General features: G+C 49.3%; 1 protein-coding gene across 8 annotated transcripts in view; it reads right to left on the bottom strand.

Moving 5' to 3' along the window:
• Positions 1 to 1,792: 1,792 nt before the first annotated feature.
• Positions 1,793 to 15,856, bottom strand: part of MED12 (mediator complex subunit 12) — a 36,604-nt gene continuing 22,540 nt past the window's right edge. For 2 of the 8 annotated variants that reach the window (XM_056359442.1, XM_056359443.1), the window contains exons 27-44: positions 13,997 to 14,176; positions 13,735 to 13,806; positions 13,279 to 13,439; positions 13,026 to 13,187; positions 12,829 to 12,940; positions 12,489 to 12,578; positions 11,939 to 12,048; positions 11,326 to 11,461; positions 10,898 to 11,059; positions 9,982 to 10,359; positions 9,496 to 9,646; positions 9,088 to 9,293; positions 8,560 to 8,640; positions 8,113 to 8,330; positions 7,396 to 7,564; positions 4,486 to 4,680; positions 4,239 to 4,320; positions 1,793 to 2,233 (exon numbers count right to left, since the gene is read on the bottom strand). In XM_056359442.1, the coding sequence (XP_056215417.1) occupies positions 2,190 to 2,233; positions 4,239 to 4,320; positions 4,486 to 4,680; positions 7,396 to 7,564; positions 8,113 to 8,330; positions 8,560 to 8,640; positions 9,088 to 9,293; positions 9,496 to 9,646; positions 9,982 to 10,359; positions 10,898 to 11,059; positions 11,326 to 11,461; positions 11,939 to 12,048; positions 12,489 to 12,578; positions 12,829 to 12,940; positions 13,026 to 13,187; positions 13,279 to 13,439; positions 13,735 to 13,806; positions 13,997 to 14,176 (2,709 nt within the window). In that variant the 3' untranslated portion in view covers positions 1,793 to 2,189. The remainder of the gene's footprint in view (positions 2,234 to 4,238; positions 4,321 to 4,485; positions 4,681 to 7,395; positions 7,565 to 8,112; positions 8,331 to 8,559; positions 8,641 to 9,087; positions 9,294 to 9,495; positions 9,647 to 9,981; positions 10,360 to 10,897; positions 11,060 to 11,325; positions 11,462 to 11,938; positions 12,049 to 12,488; positions 12,579 to 12,828; positions 12,941 to 13,025; positions 13,188 to 13,278; positions 13,440 to 13,734; positions 13,807 to 13,996; positions 14,177 to 15,856) is intronic. The other 6 variants (XM_056359444.1, XM_056359445.1, XM_056359447.1 and 3 more) reach the window with 4 other exon arrangements.

Raw genomic sequence — 15,856 nt, 5'->3', positions numbered from 1 at the left:
TCATCCACTTTCCGCCAGGGAGGCAGGGTGGTCTCTGGGGCGCTTTCACCAGAACCCTGGGGCCCTGAAGGGCACAAAGCGGGAGGTCAGCACCCGGCTCTGTGCTCTCCTGCTGCAGTAGCCCAGCCCTGCCATTGCCACCGTGCAAGCAGCACCCCGCTGCACCCCGTCCAGAAGCACCCGTGACCATGCCGCCTTCTGCCACTCCGCTCGGGCCGCTGCAGAGCCGCCCTCCTCCCCCCTCCGGCACAGCAGCGATACAGAAGGCAGCATCCAAGATGCCGCTTGGCGCAGGCTCAGCTGCCTCCCAGGGCCAGGAGAGGAGGGGGCTGCCAGCCACAAACACCAGAAAGAGGAGCTTGTTCTGCCCAGGGAGAGTGCTCAGCTCCCCCCAAGGCTGCGGCTCCGCCGGCCCCGGGACACTCCCTGCCCACCCCCAGGCAGGATGGCGGGGGGAGCACAGCCCCCCTCCTGCCCCGGCCCCGAGGACAGCTTGCACCGCTGGGGTCACCCAGCACAGGGCTGCGGGCGAGCAGACCCCGGCCCCAGGCTGTCCTGGGGTATAAGGGGATGGGGAACCCAACAGCCAGCTCGAGGCTGCTCACTAGCCGGGTCCTCACGGACGGGGACAAGCAGGGAAGCAGAGGAAGCAGCCGGCACACACGCCTCCAGCGAGGGAGGCCACCGCCATCAGGCCCGGCCAGCAACACGCTCCAACCCACCTGCGGCGCAGATGCACGGGTGGTGCAGCCTGGGGGACGAGCAGTGCGCAGGGTCCCACACAGCTGTCCCACACACAGCTGTCCCCAGGAACAAAAGGGCTCAGCTCACTGCCCCTGGGGCAGCAGACACACACCCACCAGCCAGCACAAGGGGCACTGCCCTGGGTGGCTGATGTCCCTCACAGAAATCTGAGGGCTCCCTCCCCTGCCCCCCAGCTTGCCTTCTTGCTACAGCCTACCCTCCACAACTGTTCACTTGCTCTTAATTAAGAGCAAGCACAGCTCTTCCATGAGTCCCTGCAAGCCTCACCACATCTCACAGATGGAACAGAAAGAAGAGATCGGTCAAGAACCAGAGGGAGTCCAGGTCAAACGGGCCACAAGCACACTGCTAAGGAACAGCAGAAGAGAGAAGAAAGGTGCTAGTGATGGTGGTTTCCAGGTTCAACAGACAGCAAGAACGGAGGACACTAAGCTAAAGCAGCCTGCTACAGGCAGAGACGAGACTCCATGCCAGCAGGCTGCATTAGCCAGGTCAAAAGTTGAGAATGCAGCATGTTACCCGTCCAGAGAAAGCACCGTGGCTGTCAGGAAGAAGCCAGCAGAGAAGCCTTGGTGCTTATCAGCAAAACCATGCTGCGATGAGTAGTGTTGTGAGTGCACTCCATCTGCAGCTCCTCCGAGGCTGCAGAGGTACTAGCTTGAGCATCTCAGTAACTGCTGTGGCTGGGAAGCCAGGCTTGTTGGGGCTCTGAACTACCTTGCAATGGAACTCCCCCTTTGCTTTATACCTCTGTCCTGGCAGAACATGCCAGACTACTAGTAAAGCTCTTAATCAACATACAAATGCTACAAAGCTTGCACAAGCCCTTGCAAGCATGTAAACATCAGCTTGTGAAATAAAGAGGGAAGAAGGGCTTTCTTTTCCAAACCAAAATGTTCAGCCACTCACGAAAGCTGAAAATTCAGACGCTAGTTCTACTGAGAAAGAGATAAAGACCATGTGTAGAGGTGATGCTGGGCTATACTGGGAGGAGTACTGAGGAGGAAAGGCAGGCTCTGAATACAACTCCTTTTGCAAAGTAAGCTCTCTGTATTCATCCGAGAATGTCTGCAGTACAGGGTTTCATCTGGTATAAATAAAGTACAAAATTTTACATTGTCTTAATCATTATTTTAACAAAAATACTAAAAACAGAGTAAAAACTGAAACCAAAGTGGGAAAGGGAGACTGTCAGCCACAAGGGATCTGCATAAACGTTTGTAGAAATCTGATAGTAAAAACACTTTCTCTGTACAATAAAACCATCCTCCTGGCATCTCCCTGTGAGATAGGCAGCAGCAGTACGGGGGGCACAGGCCCAAGGACAGAAGTTGGGGGCAGCCCCAGTTTGTGGGTCAGGCTGAAGAGGCTGTATCCAGTCCACAGTGATGTCTCCCTCCTGGACCAGGCTGAAGTGCCATAGGTCAGTAGCGTCCGAATGGGTTGTTGTTCTGCTGTGTCTGTGTATCTGTTGAGGTCAAGACAGAGTTAGACAGTCACAAAGTCTGGTTCAGAAAAAAAAGAGATCCCTCTCCCCACATCACCAGCACAGTATGAGGAGCGTGTCGCAGGCTGTGAGAAGAAAAATATAACCTTTATGGCACTCCCTGCTCTGCTCATTTGTCTGAGCCTTCAGGCAGCAGCACAGCCAGGACCCCACATTCTTTGAGGAAGAGACATATACGTGCCAGTCCTGATCCTGAAGCTTCTGCAGAGATCTTTCCATCCCTCGTGGTGGAATTGGTGCACCATAACAAAGCCCTGAAAGGTGGCAGCTAGCTGGGAGGATGTTTATGGATGAATTATTTCTGATTCTGAAAGAAAACCAGCCCTATCAGATCGCACAACACCTGCAGCCACGCACACTGCTTAGACAGCTAGTGTCAAACATTCATCCCGAGGCACACCCAGAAACCAGTTAGTGGGAGACAACTATCCTGGCTCCTGTCAGTATTTCGGTACAAAGGAAGGATATTCCCAAAGGACTTTTGTACGGTACAACAAGGGCAGGAAACATGGTAAAGTTATATTCAAAAACCTCATGAACTTCCAAACTGCTGGGAATGTTTTGTGATGTACACTGCTCACAGTATACTTTGGTATTGTCCCATTAATAAAATTCTGTAGGTTTTTTTTTCCTGAAATCCCATCAGTATGTTTGACCCTGTCAGATTAAGTAAAAGGAGACCAGTGTAACCCAGCCAGCCTCTCTCCTTCTCAACTCTGCTGGACAACACCACATTCAGGGATACCCTGGAGCCTCCTAACATAGCCACTCATGGGCCCCAAGTATTCTTGTCCCCCTCCCACAGGCTGTTCTTGGTTTATGTCCTGCTTTCTACTCCATCCCAGACACTACAAATAAGAACTCCAGATGGCTCCTGGTGGAATTGATGCAAACCCAATGAGGGAGCACGGATACATGGCTGCATTGGACCCACGCATCTGTTCCATATAAAACAGCTCCATTTGCTGTACAGACAGGATACAAAAATATGGCTATTCTGCTATATTCAGATTCTTATATGAGGTCTTCCTATACTTGAATGTCCTGGCTGGGATCCTTGCACAGACTTGTGGTTTGTGAATCAGGCCAGTGGGAAACTTAGCACATTAAAACTTCTGGTTTGGGGAGATTTTTTTTTGGTCACAAGGACCAAAAATTTTCCATCAGGGAACAAGCATAAGCACAATTTCCAAGCCTCCATTCCACACATCATTACATCTAGCACAGTCTCACACTTAATGCACTGCAAAAAACCCTGTGCTGTCCATTTCTGGGCATTTTCATAGCATGTCTGCCATTTTTATGGCAGGAAAGCCAGTGAGGTGTCAGTAAAACAGCAGGCCATTCAGAAGGGAACAGCACAGACATTGGGTTCTGTTTCTAGATCACCCAGCCAGTACTTCAATGCGATTATAAGAATGCAGTGCCAGACTGAACACCACCTATGCCATTACTCTGTCTGTGACAGCAGCTACGGAAGCCCACCAAACACCGCAAACATAGCAAGTGTGCAGCAACACTTCCCAGAGCACCCTCCCTGCCTCCAAGAAGTCTTGTCCTGATCACAACACGAACACAGTATCTCTGGGTCATCCACCGAGTGCCCCAGGAGTACAGCCTCCCTGTGCCCCTCAGAAGTCATCTGCAGCATAGGAAATACTTCTGAATACTTCAAAGCTGCAGACTGGATCCTTTTGGGAGAGCTACATGGTAGCTCCTACAAAGGCTCAGCTCCCTTGTCCCTCGGCAGACAGCGGCAGGAAGCTGTCTTCAGCAAGCACTGCCTGCCCTGCTGCTGTGCCCCCTTGAGCCAGGAGCTCCAAGCCCTGATGCCACCTCCCTGCCAGCATCATTTATGGCCTCAGACAGACAGTCTGGCTTGGCCTTGCTTCTCTACACCAGGGTACCTGCAATAGAAAACGGCAGGGAGGAGACTAGGGACAAGATCAAGAACACTAAGGCTTACTGGAAAGCTGCTGTTGAAGCTGTCGAACCAGAGCAGCTGTTTGCTGCTGCTGCTGTGTTTGTTGAAGGCCCTGGCGCTGGAACTGCAAAGAGAGAAACATAGTTATAGCCACACCACCTGGCTGGCCATCTCTGCATTCACACAAGCTCTGGGAAGCACAGGGGAGGGAGAAGAGGGGGATGCAGGTGGAACACCGTTGGATTTGTGCTGGACTATGGTGTCCCTCTGCCTCCAAGGGAACACTCACAATGGGCTGCTGCGGGGGAAGAGCCTGCATCCCCAGCCCTGGGGGCTGGCCCTGCGCCTGTGGCTGAGGCACTGTGGAGACCTGGGGTTGCTGCTGTGGCTGTGGTGGCTGCGGCTGCTGCTGCTGCTGCTGCTGTTGCTGCTGCTGCTGCTGTTGCTGCTGCTGCTGCTGTTGTTGTTGTTGTTGCTGCTGCTGTTGTGAAAACAAAAGAGAAGGGACCATCAGGGAACTGCCTGGGCAATACAGACAGCAACCGAGCACAGGAAGGACTAAAGGAGGAAGGATGCTCCATGCAGTGACATACCATCTTACACCATTTTCCTTACAGGCGCCTAAAGTACCCACATTTCACCAGGACCCTGCCCCGGGCTGAGAAATGGCAGGGACAGTAACAAAGTTCTTCTGCAAGATGAGGTATCAACGGCAGGAAGAGAACTACAAGTCTACTGGTCAGCTGGGGAACAACTAGCAGCAAACAAGATACAAGAATAGAAAACAACCAAAGAGCTACCTCAAGAGGTTGGCTCGTTCATCTCGCACCTCCTGGTTAAGCACAGCAATACTGACTTCGCTGAGTATTTGCCTGCCCTGTTCTCAAAATTCTTCCACAGGTAGCAACAGACCTCCTATAACCTCCCTAAGCAATCCACACCAGGTCAGTTACTCCTACGACTCAAGTTTTCCCTAATCTCTACCCTGAATCTCATAAATCATGATTTAAGTCCATCTCTTGTGCTACAGCCAAGGGACAAGAACAGACTTTTTTGGCTTTTTTTGAAGACAAAAAACCTAGAGACTTCTCTCTCCTGTTATCTCTGCCTCTCTAACTCAATGCCCAGCTATTTCAGCCTTTCCTTCTCAGTCACATTCCCCAACTCTTTGCTCTATCTTGCTGCCCCTCTCCGCACTTGTGCCAGCTGGTGTTGCACTTCAGTAAAAGGATACGGATAAAACTGGATGCAGTGTTCCAGCCTAGATGTTGACAGAACTAGTTATGGTGAGAAGAATATTCAGCATGTTTGGAGTCAGAATGTACCCACAAATCTCAAGGTTTTTTCGTTTCTCCTAATTTTCAGACATTTCTCCCATCTGCCAATTTAATTTTGAGCTCTCTACATCAATAAAAGGATTTCTACCAGAAATAGAAAACTACTAACGCTATCATAAAAAAACCAACATGGTGACTCTAGGTACAGTGCCAACCACTGGCTCAAAAGAGCACAGTTCAAACCTTGAAGAGACTCAGAAAACAGACAAAAATACCATCAGGAAAAGGGACAGTATCTTATGAGAGGAGGTTAGAAAAACCTGACCTATGGAAGATGCAAGAGCTCCCTAGGGATTCACTGGGTAAACATCAGAGAAAAAGAGAACCAGTAAACAACAGGACAGAGTGGACAATAGTAACTGGATACAGGAACCAGTCACAAACACACTGAGGCTTAGATCAAGGATTCTACTCAAAAGGGAGTGACTTTCTAGAATGGCCTCCTAACTTCCACCTCAAACCAGTTTGGCCACTTAAGTTCTTGAAATGGATGGCATGACCTGGGTATATAAGAAAGCAGATGGCTGACTAAATGAGCCAGGATACCCCTCCTGATTTCATGTCTTACGTTCTTGCAACAGCTGACTACCAACCCATGGAAGACAAACCAAAAGGCCACCCGTCCTTTCTACAAGCCACTGCATCACGACAGTCAACTCAAGCACCAGGAGTCTGTTCTGCATCTGGTATGCCTCCAATAATGCAGCAGGAGTCACAGTAATAAGGGAGATTTTGGGCACTCCAGTTTTTTGTTTTTTTTTTAAGCAACCCAGCACTGTCAGCTAAAAGCTGGAGGTACACATGAAGCTACTGAGCTAGGAGAAGCGCTAGCAATTTGTCTGAGGCAAGTTCCTTTTCTAAATATGAGTGATGGAGAATGTTAAAAGAAACCAAGTGAATAGTCAGGGGGTGCTACTCATCAAAAGGACTAAAAGTTGCTGACCGTGCTACAGGCAGCCTCTTGTCCAACGCGAGGCAGCAATTCTCAAATAGTGCTGACCACAGCTCTCTGCAAGAATCGCCGTCTCACTCCGGCCCCTCTCAGATCACAAAGCCTCAGCACTCCATGCCATGTAAAGTCTCCCCATATTCTAGTCTTGTCATAAGGTATGCAATTCACCAAGTAACCCAAACTATTTCTGTGTTTCTTTGTCAATTCAATACATTTCTGTAACTCCAAGAAATGTATTCATATTTGTATATAAGTATTTAATATTGATAAGACCATAATGCAAATCCATGGAATACTCTTGTCTGTTAACACACATCTGTGAACTTCAAAACTAGAGAGTTGGGTCTAACAGCTTACTTTGGATCAGTTTTTCACCATCCACTGTTAGATGTGAAGTACATGGACTGAGTCACATCAGATTTGCTGCCATTGAAACTGCAACCAATGCTTATTTTCATTGTGTGAAAATGCAGATATTCCCCTAAAAAGGATCTTGTAAGGAACAACTCTACTTGCTCCTGTGTGGGCATGGGGATTTTCATTTTGTTTCTAGCTCCTGCGATACTTCTAAGACAGACAGCTTTCTGCACAATCTTACAGGCTCAGCTGGAGCAGGAAGAGGTGTGATGCAGGCCACGGAAGACTAAACAAACCTCTACTGCTCCTGAACTCCCTTTAGCTCATGCTGGGTGACTGGCAAAAGGCAGCACAGCAGGTGTCTCCATCAGGAGTGGCCAGCTCTAAGGAAGGGAGGGCCACCTAGCAAATCATTAGAGACAGCCCCCAACAGAGCTGACACCCTTCCTGACACAGAGGGGCAGAGCAAAGCATTGCTGTTGCTGACGCAGAGGTATAAGCAGCACTGGGCAAGCCTGCTTCAGCAGCCTTCCTCCTGTCAGCAACCACTCACCCTCAGCATCTGCTGCTGCTGCTGCTGTTGCTGCTGTTGCCTCAGGTACTGCTGCTGCTGCTGGTCAGGCAGTATCTGGCTGGGTCGAATTCCCGAGGGGACTCCTTGTGGACCCAAATGGTTCATCCCACTCATCATGGGGGCCTGCTGTATTGACTGGTGAGGAAACCTGCAAGAGAAAAGGACAGACTCATGGAGTACAGGATTCATGGGCCAATCCAAACCAAACTTCTGCATCAACAAGACAGCCCTAACAGCGCCTTGCAATCCATGCTGCCTCTGCAGACACCAGGGCCTCTCAAGGGTTTCATCCAACCTGTTTTTCCAGAAGCCCTAAGTAACAGTCCTTGGTCCACCGTTCTGCACGGCTTCCCTGCTAGATTTATGCCTGCTCAGGAGCAGTGGGAATCCCAGATCTAGCCCTTTGATAGTGATTTGCTGGTTAGATTTAAAACCAAAACTACAACTTTCCAAGGTAATTTTTGTCACACTTCCCAATTCCATCTTTCTCTGGCTGGTAACACTGTCTTCTGCCTGCAACTAGCATCTCTGAATTTCATTCTGTCTGTATCTTCCTAGGACTGAAAGCTGAATAAAGATGTTCCCCCAAGGGTGTGAAGGACTCACACAGCACAGAGCACAGATTGCTGTTAGGGTTGTCTGAGCAGAGTGGGTTCAAGAAACACAGCTTGTAACATCCAGTAGGGTGGGAGGTACCTCTGTGTGTTACTCAAGCTGTGCCCGTAGCCAGGGGCCTGCTGGTGTACGTAGCCACTTGGTCTCTGCTGCATCTGCCTAACAGGATCCACCAGGGCAGGATTAGAGCTCGGGTGGGAATTCTGATAGGGCTGGCCAGAATAGGTAGGAGGTACCATCGTGCCTGACTGGGAAGGGTGCTGCTGAAGGCCTATGTGGGAGACGTAAGGTGTGTAACCCTGAAATGAAACAAAAAGCTTTTATCAGTCATGAGGTAAGGTACAAAAGAGAACTTGGAACACAGGACAGCAGCCTCCTGTAAATACTGTCACAAGGCTGCTCATCTCTGCTGCCCAGTAAATCAGGAGTGAGAAAAGCCAAGAGATTTCCGGATTTAGCAGCAGAAATGAAGATGCTGACGAGTGCTGGAGTCAGATTCCAGTCTCACCTGCAGTCACTGCCAGTTACCTGGGAGGGCTGCAGTCCTCCGTAGGATGGGGTTGGAGCCATCTGGCGCACAGGCTGCTGTCCCATTATGCCTTGGCCTTGCTGGAAGGCAACAGAGAAACACTTTTTTCAACATCTCCAAAGAGCAGAACACTGCTGCTTTCTTCTCAGCAGCTCCTAAACCAGGCAAGTAGCTTCACTGCTAAACCTATGAGGCTGCTGCACAGCATGCAGACGCTAACGACTTCTGCCTCACCCCAAGTTGGGACACAGAGGCCACCAACATCCCTACTATCCCACAGCCAGGATGTGCACCTCCCACTGCCCAACAGCCAGAGATGCCCCAGTTCACTTCACTGACAGCCTCCGCCAAGTGTTAAGTGATACGGGCCCACAAAGCAGGTGGCAAACACAGCGCTGCACCAGAAGGACAGAGGAGAAATAGGGACAGGGTTGGAGAGTTCTGACTAGAAGGGACAGCCCCAGCCGACAGCTTAGGCTTGCTGTACTGTGGGGTCCAGCAACAGCAGGAGCACAGCGCTGACTTACCAACTTTGCTTGAAGCTGCTGCCTCAGTATCTGTCCCTGGGACACTGGAGGCTGCTGTCTGTATACTGCTGGCTTGTAAGAGGGGTCAATGCCCATCATGCTCCCCATCCCCGGAGGCAGCACACCACTATAGGGAGGACGACTCTGAACAAGTTTCCCCAGTGGCATGCGTACAGGCCTGTAGGATGTATCCAGACGAGGGCCACCTGCAAGAGGAAGAGAAACAGTCTCACTAGTCACGTGCTATTGCTGAGCCTTGTAGTCCAGAAGGACCGCTCATCACTGTATCTAGACACACGACAGGCAAATGGGGAAGCGTAAGAACCTGTGTAGGACGATCTCACAGAAGACGTTCTTACAAGAGGTTCCCAAAGAGGTGCGATATGCCCACCTCTCCTGTGCACCCACCTGCTGGAAGAGGCTGATTCTGAGCGTAGAGACCCACTGGTGATTGCCCATAAGCCAGCCTCGACATAGTGCTTCCTGACTGGTGATGCAAGAGATCTGTAGGCATACCAACTCCGTACGAAACCCCTCGGCTAGGACCCAACACAAAATCCTGCAAAGACAAAGAAGGAACAAGAAAGATTAATGTGCACTGGGAATTCATGAATGGATGAGGAGTATGAAAGGGCTGCAAAGTCCGCAGGAGGAAGCCTAGGATGTTGTCTGAGCTGGGCAGCCTATTTCCCTCCCCACCAGGGATTAAGAAAATGTTTGCCCTGCCCCAGGCTAGGGAAAGCAGGAGAGAACTCCGGCACACCCAGCTTAGAGGAAGCACATCCCATCTTCACCATTACACCGCTCTCAGGCTCCTCAGGAAGCCTCAGGGGAGTGCTCTGTGACTAGGAGGGGTGGACACAGGAAGTCCATAGCTGTTGGGCAGTCAATTACCTCAGTTTTGCTGGCAGATTGGTTACGTTTCTTGGTTTTGCTCTGTTTCTTCTTGCGTTCCTCAGTAGAGGTGGCAGGGTTGGAGCTTGTTTTATCAGCCTTGGCTGGTTCCGCAGCTTTCTTCTCTGGCTCTAAAGCCACAGGTGTAGGAGGCTCTTCCTCTTCAGGGGGCAGTGGCAACGGCTCCAGGTAGTAACTGCGGGGCTTGGGTTTCAAGTGTGTGTGGTACAGAAGAAGCCTCTGCTGCTCCTCAAATCTAGACACCTTGCGATCCACTCGGACTGTCCCAAACCATCCCCAGGAGAGGGGAGCTGAGTGCTTTAAGCCCTCAAACAGATCCCAAGGGGAAATCTTCTGCTTTGTAGAGACTTGCAGACCCTTTAAAGCAAGAGAGATAAGAACCTCTAAGTCCCTGTTGATTCTCCTACAAGGGTACAGGAAACTATGCTTTCTTCAGGCTCCACCCCACATGTCCCAGCAAACAGCCTGAGCCCTTACTAGTCGTCCCTGCTCTTCCACATGGCAAAGCAGCGATTTCTAAAGGTTTTCATAAAAAACTGCCCATTTCCTTCATCCTATCTCTGCCAGTCTTCTGCACACTGGCACTGCCCAGTAACTCACATCACAGGGATTATGGGTTTCTCTTTATGTCTTACATAGCCGTAAGTACAAAACTAAAGTTTAAGTAACTTCTCAGGCCACAGCAGCATGTATCGCCGAGCATTAACACGCAGCTTTGCCCTTTTAGGACACGGTTATGTGCCAGCTTGTCTGTGTGCAGCCAGTCACTTCAAGCTCAGCAGGCAACAAGGCACTGCATACAGATGCCTCCCAAGCTGTACAGACTCAAGGTATCAGAGGACAAGGTGACACCTGCACTCAGGAGCTGTGATGCAGACAAAAGAGCTTCACTTACCTCCTTCTTGAAGATGGAGTCAAATCCAGCTATTTTATTGCCTTTGGTGTCAATGAGGGATCCCTGAGGTTCACAGGTGATGACATCTCGGGTCTGCTTGGGAAGCGGCAGTAGCTGTCGCACCTTCTCCAGGCTGTCAGACTGCCGGTCCCCCAGCTCTTTCTGCACAATTGGAATAAAGACTTGAAGAATCGCTCAGGAAAAATCATCCAAAGTCCACCTGTGCCTCTTCTGCTGCCAGCCTCCACCCCTGAATTACCTCTCACCTTTGCACCCTTCAGCTCTACAGAGCTGTCAGGGACACTATCACCGTTTCATCTAAACAGCAGCAACAGGCCAAGTACCATTCATTAGATACAGGTAAATCTGCATAGTTGGACAACCACAACACAGCACATACTGGTCCCCAGAGACCTGGTGTCACTCACCCTGAGTTTCTTGACAAGATTCATGTATGCCCGCTTGTTCTCCTCCATGCTGCCCTGAGAAATGCTGGACATATCAGCAGCCAGGGTGCCATTGATGAGAACACTCAGCATGTCCAACACTGTGGTGAAGAGCTCACTGTTGGTGAAAGCGGAAAGGTCAAAGTCACCTGAGAAGCAGATATAAACCCTCTGCCATCATAGTAACACCAAACATTATTAGACTGCCTACAAGTCAGAAGTGCTAAGTGCTCTTCAGACTAACATCCCACACTAATCCTCCTTTTGCTTATACACCATGGGGTGTTCACACCTGAGACAAGTACAGCATCACAGGTTAAAACTGGCCTCCTGTCTACCCATTCAGCTTCTTCAAAAAGCAGGTCCAGATTCAACTCTCCCCTGCTTATCTCTCTGTATCTGGAAAGTCAAGTTTGCTCTGGATATACCAGAGCGCACTTGGATACTAGGACCTAAGTTGTGTGTAGCCTCTTTTGGCTGTCACAGTACTTCTGACAGATCATCTAGAGACAGCTAGCTCACATGAGAAAAGGGGCCATGTTAATGACTGCCTCCCTTGGGAAGTGTATGGATCAGAAGTCAGCCAGAAAGTTACTTGTTTGACTGCATGTCCACGGTGCCACTGCTGATGATGTCCAGGAGAAGCACAGCCCACTCAGTTGTCTGCTGTGTACTGCGTTGAACTGTGTCAAACATTCCCCCCACCTGGCAGAGAAATGTAGTTTAGTCACAAGGACACCATGAAGAAACCTAAGATTTAAAAGCGAGAAGGGAACCTAAACCAGAGCAACAGCTGTGCTACAGCAACTCCTACTGAGAGCTGAAGGACACTGCAGTCAGCAGGACAAACCTCAGGTGCAAGTAGTAGTGCTGTGGACTGCAAAAGCATTGAAATGGGAAGGCACATCTCCAAAACAGAGACCAAGGCTATGGATTTCATCCAGGTAAAACAGAGCAAGGGAGTTTTTTCATGCACCCTATCCCACTCAGGACTCAAGGCCTAGAAGCAGCACAAATGCCTCTCCTACTTCCTTGCCTCGGAACATATACAGTCCCTCCAGTGTGTGCATGTTCCAAAAAAAGGAAAAAAGGCAGACAACTCCTCACCCCAGATGGTTAAACTCTTTTTTTCTGCAACTGCTCACCAAATTCAGCCGTAGTTTCAGGGCCTCATGCATCAGCTGCTTGGCTTTGCAGTCATCTTGGTACTGATCTTCCCGCCAATTGGTAACAATCTAAGAAATTTAGAAGACAGGACAGACCTCACAAGCTGTACACTGAATTCAGTTTATAGAGCAGCTGGTACTGCCTGCTGTCCAGTGACTCAGAGATGGTCAGCTCAAGCACCCTATATTAACCAGGATAAGATCTTTTCCTTACTGAGCATATAATCAGGCAGACGACATCCCCAAGGATGTGCCCAACAGCCTGCCTGCTGGAGGAGCAAGCCCTTAAGGAAAGTGAGGTGAGAAGCAAGACACCTACCTGCTGCACCTGACTGTACAGAGAGGTGAGGAGGCCTTCCCGCTGCTCATCCTGTCCTTTCAAGCATGTTAGCACCAGCGACAGAAATGGCTGCTGGCTCAGGAGGGACATGCTGCAGAGAGAACAAAGATGGAGCTACACAGCCAGGCTGGGGGATCAGCACAGCAAGCATTGCCTGCCCTTTCCTCAGGACTCACCTCTTCTGCTTCTGGCGGTCCCGCTCTTTGCGGGACGATGACCCCAGGTGTTGTCCTTTCTCTAGTTCTTCTCCAGCAGCTTTCAGCACGTGGCCCTGAACTGATGTTGGAAGCTTGGCAATCAGAGGGGCCACCAGCCACACTCCTGATCTCTCCAGGGAGCTGTGACAACACAGCAGAAAAAAGCAGTTTGCAATCCAGCCTATGATTCCAACTCATCTACGTGGCAGCTGCATGCCAGGACTACACCTACCTGAGGATGGGTTTGGATTTGTTGCTGGCAGGTGTAGCACTTGCTGAGCCACTGATACTGTTGACTCCATTGCCAGCAGAGCTAGCAGAGCTGGTCTCTGCTGACTGCTGGAATACTTCAATGGTGGCCTTGGCTATATTTTCTAACAAGGAGTTCATCTCCTGGTGATAGGGAAGAAAAGACAGCCAAGTCCTTCTCCGAGAGAACCGACAGGGACTGCACATTTCAACACAACTCAGTACAAACCCAGTTTGCCAGCTTTCCTGTGGCTGCTGCTTTTTGGGTCTCACGCTCATTGCATCCTTCTCATGCGTGTCTCTCACAGGGCTGGCTCCCTCTTCATTTACTTTCTTTCTATTCCCACTTCTGCCAGGCCACCTCCCACCACCTCACAAGCAGCCACTTCCAACACTGGCAACACACATCCCTGTATGGTCCCTCTGAGCAGAAACTCACGTTGTTTGCTGTCTGCTTAATCATGAGCTGCAGCTCCAGCGAGGACTGCCTCATGGTCCACTGGTCCAGATTCTGCAACACACACACATGCATACTTCATATGAGTCCTTATTTCTGTTCCAACTATGTCAACCCACACCCTCAGCTCCCATTGCTAGTGAGTGTCAGATCCCTCAGAGGGCTGCATTTTGGACAACCCTACTCTAATGCTACATTAGGCAATTACTAGGACACTCTGCCAGGTTCTGCCAGGAGCCTGCACCTGTAAGATGCGTTTGATCCTCTGCCGCTGAGGATTTTCTCCTTCCTCATTGTCCAGCAGCCGGTGTGGATAGCAAATCAGCTGCATCAGCCTCTGGGCTTGAGTGCTGCTCAGGACAGGATCCTGCAAGTCATTGCTGTCTTCGCAGAGGGACTTCAGGCATCGCTCACCTACCCACTCCTGCAAGATGAAGGCAGAGTCAGCGCAGTGAAACTGATGTCTGATTCCAGACCAGTGCCCCTGCTTTCGATCTCAGAGAGATGAAAGGAACACGTAAATCTCATAAAAACCTGATTAGTGCACAGTTATGCCTGATAATAATTTCTCTTCATGAACTGTACTATCCTGATTCAGCATGTGTCAGGCACAGCACAGCAATCGCAGCAGAGGAAACATCAACTTCGACAAGTCAGCAGCAGTGAAACACAGTAGCTGCTATTTCTTTTGATAAAATATTGGTATGATTTAACAGTACATAGTCACTGCCATGCCCAGGCTTCATCAAGACTGCCACTTGGGCTCAAAAGATCAGAAGGGATCACTGAAAATTATTTGGTCTATTTCCTGCACAACAAAGCCCTGGAGCTGTCCTAAATTAAATAATTCAAGGCTGCAGCTAAGGCTAAACTAGAACACGTCTTAGAGAAAAGCACACCCCTTAATTCTTAAATAGTGATGGAAAACACACTGCCATCCTTAGTAAAAACCAATGACTTTAATTCTCAAAGACTGGAAGGGTAAACAACTGACTGGATGCAAGCCACTTAAAGTCACAAATCATGAGAAGGTAGACAGAAAAAAAAAAAAAAAAAAAAAAAAAGAGTCAGACTCTCAATTTCAGCTGGTGGTACCTAAGCGTACAATAATAAAGGCAGCAGTTTCCAAAACAAACATGAGGTAGGCAGTACTTCACGCAATTTACAGTTAACTTGCAGCATTCATTACTGCAGGATTTTTCCATATTGAAAATCAGGCAAATTCATGAAATTAAAATCTACAAAGGACTGTTGTATAAGCACTGCTGCAGCTGCAGAGCAAGCCTGATCAGAGAGCTCTTCCACTGAGAAGTGACAATCAGAGAAGAGATGAGAATCCAGTTCATGAAGCACAGGTGCTGGTGCTAAGCCTAGAAAGCTGGGAACAGTCCCTCTCAGCAGCACTTCAAGCACTAGGTAAAGCACAAAGATTGGGAAAGCTAAATCTCTGGTTCGAAATCCTTGTGAAACCACAGCCTAGATCTTCACCTTCATCCTAGATGAAGTTTCCACTTTCCCAACACACATGACCTGGCGAATTCTCCAATGCCTATTGCATTTCTCCCCTTCAGTGTTGCTACATCAAACTTCTCTTCCTTGCATACATAATATGCACATCCTCGGGAAGACCCTTTTTGCCACTTGCTCAGCTTCCTACAAGAATTCAGATGTCATCTCTGATCCACTTTATGGATATAATCTCACAAATAAGTATGAAGTAAACTATCATCTTCAACCTTGAGGGACTTCTAACCTCTCTTAATCCCTGCAATGTGTCTTTACAAAACAACCACCTCCACAGGCTTCATACTACTGAAACAGAGTCTCTCATCTGTCTCTTCCCAGGAGAGCACTATGAGCATATTTTCCAAGCACAATGGACAACTCTACCACCCCAATCACCAGATTCAAGTTAGCAACTTTGACTCAGTCCTCCCTCTTGGTTCCCACTGTGGTTTAGCACAGCTCTATGAAATTAACCTTTTCAAAAGGCCAGTCACAATTACATTTATTAATTTAAACAGGCTAAAGGTCAGACCAGCAATTATGTCATAATCATACGCACCCAAGAAACAAAGCTTGAACTTAATTCTGTAGTCTGCTC

This window comes from Falco biarmicus, chromosome 14 (genome assembly GCF_023638135.1).
Source record: "Falco biarmicus isolate bFalBia1 chromosome 14, bFalBia1.pri, whole genome shotgun sequence".
In the NCBI taxonomy this organism is placed as follows: Eukaryota; Metazoa; Chordata; class Aves; order Falconiformes; family Falconidae; genus Falco; species Falco biarmicus.
Note: the sequence above shows the minus strand (reverse complement) of the source record. Positions and strands in the feature narration are given on the sequence as shown.